Source organism: Dendroctonus ponderosae, unplaced genomic scaffold (genome assembly GCF_020466585.1).
Source record: "Dendroctonus ponderosae isolate FM_Combo_2020 unplaced genomic scaffold, Dpon_F_20191213v2 Dpon_F_20191213_10, whole genome shotgun sequence".
NCBI classification, from domain to species: Eukaryota; Metazoa; Arthropoda; class Insecta; order Coleoptera; family Curculionidae; genus Dendroctonus; species Dendroctonus ponderosae.
This window is the reverse complement of record NW_026017111.1, coordinates 4,908,005-4,911,221: the sequence shown is the minus strand read 5'-3', so window position 1 is coordinate 4,911,221 and position 3,217 is coordinate 4,908,005. Positions and strand designations below refer to the sequence as shown.

At 39.5% G+C, this 3,217-nt stretch overlaps 1 protein-coding gene across 2 annotated transcripts in view; it reads left to right on the top strand.

Annotated features, from left to right (window-relative positions):
* Positions 1–3,217, top strand: part of LOC109534068 (cartilage oligomeric matrix protein) — a 31,792-nt gene that overhangs the window by 26,166 nt on the left and 2,409 nt on the right. Inside the window, exons 14-16 of one of the 2 annotated variants that reach the window (XM_048661958.1) lie at positions 385–560; positions 616–1,353; positions 1,406–1,650. The exons of the other annotated variant lie outside the window; for it this stretch is intronic. Coding sequence (XP_048517915.1) covers positions 385–560; positions 616–1,353; positions 1,406–1,521 — 1,030 coding nt within the window. The 3' untranslated portion in view covers positions 1,522–1,650. Of the gene's footprint in view, positions 1–384; positions 561–615; positions 1,354–1,405; positions 1,651–3,217 lie in introns of those variants that run through there. 2 annotated transcript variants of the gene reach the window in all.

Here is a 3,217-nt window from a genome sequence, read left to right as displayed (position 1 = left end):
ACTACGAAAAGACTAAAATACGTAAATTATTCACATGTATGTAGTAATATTTAAAATAAGACATAGGATAGTCTTATTTAAACATACCTGGAAGGTGCGCTATGCCAGACATAGCGAGGCTTAGGCCTGGGTAACTGAGAGAATTTTTAGGAGTTGGCGCAGTGCTGCATTCTAGCTTCGAATTTGGAACAAAAATCAAACAATTTTCTACCAAAAAACGAACAGAATAGCGAAATCTGTTATAAACTATAACAGATTATTTGGAAATATCGTTTCCATTCCTCTGAAGACTGTAGAATTTGTTAAAACATGTGGTTTTTTAGTTTTGACTGATTTTTTTGCCATTTAATCTGCATACTAATCCTGGTGCTTACTATATAACAGCGATGGGGTAAATGACGAGCGAGATAATTGCAAGTATGAGCCCAATCCAGATCAACTAGACACAGATCGGGACGGTTTGGGGGACAAATGTGACGAAGACATTGATGACGATGGGATACCGAACGATCGCGATAACTGTGTCTATCGCTACAACCCCGATCAAGCAGATTCCGACCGTAGGCAAACCTCACGCATTGTTAAAGCATCCACTTTACCCATACATGTTTGCAGGTAACGGCATTGGAAATATATGCCGGCACAATACAGATCCGGATGATGTTCCCGATAATTTCGACAACTGTCCCAACAACAGCCTGATCTACAGAACGGATTTCAGTAAATACCAAACGGTAATCCTGGATCCCATTGGTGAATCGCAGATAGATCCCAATTGGGTAATAACGCATCAAGGAGCTGAAATTTCTCAAACCATGAACAGTGATCCAGGCTTGGCTGTCGGACATGATGTCCTGACTGGCGTGGATTACGAAGGAACTTTCTTTGTGGACACTGAAATCGATGACGACTATGTGGGGATTGTTTTCAGCTATCAGGACAACAGGAAATTCTACACGGTGATGTGGAAGAAGAATCAGCAGACGTATTGGCAGCCAACCCCATTCCGAGCCGTGGCTGAACCTGGAATACAGATTAAGCTAGTAGAGTCTGAAACAGGGCCAGGCACTCACATGAGAAACGCTCTTTGGCATACCGGAGACACTCCCAAGCAGGTGAAACTGCTCTGGGTTGATCCAAAAAATGTGGGCTGGAAAGAGAGGACGCCTTACAGATGGATCTTGATCCACAGGCCCCTGATTGGTCTGATTCGGCTCAATATTTTCGAGGGAGAGCAGATGATTGTCGATTCTGGAAACATATACGACAGCAGTCTTACAGGAGGACGCGTAGGCGTATTGTGCTTCTCACAGGAGGCGATCAGATGGTCTGATCTGGCCTACCGTTGCAATGGTATGTTGATCACTTGACCGTTACCAAGTCATACAAATATTGAATGATTTAGATAATCTGCGGGAGGAAATCTACAATGAGCTGCCGCATTCATTGCGCGGCCGCGTCCACATTGACAACACAATCTACCAGCACATTCAACAGCAACCGTTCCCTTGGAACAACTAAGCTACCACCAGTGTAGTCAGTCATAGAATCAGCTACTAATTGACTATCTGTACTTACTGCGTAAATGTTACATATTCGTGTACTAATATCCAAAAATAGTGTTGTATTAATAAATATGGATGAGACGAATTTAAACGAATCTTAACGAAACCTCTTTCAGCTCCATCTTGAAGACATTTTAGGCCGATTCGAATTTTCATAGAGTAAAAATTTTTTTTACTCTAATTTAAAAAAAATTTAACCGGCAAGTGCCAGGAGGAAAATGTTGTTGGGGATCCGACCTTAAGAAAAAATTGCCGCAAATCGCAAAAAACCGTTTTCAAACCCGAACCTGCGTCCCCATTTTACTATTTCCAGTGTTTCCGTGTTTATTTTATTTCTTCTTAAAGTGGGAACCTCGACAACATTTTCTACCTGGTTCTTGCCTGTTATTAATTTTCTCTTCAAAAAAATAATTTGCAGTAGTTTAATGTTATATTAATGACACCAACTGATTACATTGATTCTTCTAATTGTTGTTTAAAAAATTGGGAAGAATTTCAAAAATTCTACTGAGCCATCAGGGTGACGAGTTTTCCAAATAGTTGATTATGTGCTATTGTTTTCTCTGATGGTTTTTTACCTTAATTAAAAAAAACAGGAGAACTTTGTTTCCTTCTCAGAATCATCTTGAATCTTCAGAGCGGTGAGCGATGAGCGCTGAATTTTCCAAACAATTTTTGGTAAACTTTTGCTCTCTGGCCGTTTTTTCAAGATAATCTTAATTACCTTCGGTGAAAAACTGAATAAAATTATTCGAAGCTAAAATGAGTTTTCGAAAGTTCCCTGCAACCCCATGAATGAGGCGAATTTTCTACCAAATCAATTTGGCAATTTTTGGCTGAAAAGACCCCATTTTTGTCAGAAAAGAAGAAAATATTCAGAAAATAATGTTTTTTTTTGCGTTTTCCGCGAAAACCTTAATGGTTTTCTTTTTGTCCCGAATTCGACGCTGAAAAAGTGTTTGCAAACTTTCTACAAAGCCCGACACTTCACATTGGAAGCTTCTGAAGTGCCTTCAGAATGAATTTTTAAACTTTGTAATTTTTTGGCCAATTTTCCATTTTTACACGGGTCTGATATAATTCCTCACATCAACTATCCTTTATCATTATCAGGCTTAAGTTTCAGCTCTTCAGCTCGCACCATTCCAACAGCATTCAGATCCATCGGATGAATCAGCTGTTCTGTTAATGATGTTCTGTTTGCTTTCGATGATGTCGATGATTTGTTGCTCGATTTTCGATATTTCTTCGTAAACCTGCACCGGCTCTATGCTCGTTTTGGCCACATCTTGACCTTCCGTGATCATCTTCCGCTTGTACCATAGATAAAGACGAGTTTCCTTCGAAGCAGCAGCGGAAATCTCTTCGGTATCTTCAATTTCCACTTCCGCTTCTTCATTTGCGGGCTCCGAACTTGCATCGTCATCCACAGGTTTATCCACATCTACAAAAATAATGTTATAATATTTTTGTGCTAGGAATATGTCTGAACTTTGTTGATAACGTGAACATGATTTGAGTACATTGAAAACTGCAATTTTGTGCGATATTTTGCAGTGAGCCGAATTTGGTTCCATTTAATACACCAGTGCCTTCAGAATGAATTTTTAAACTTTGTAATTTTTTGCGCAATTTTCCATTTTTACACGGGT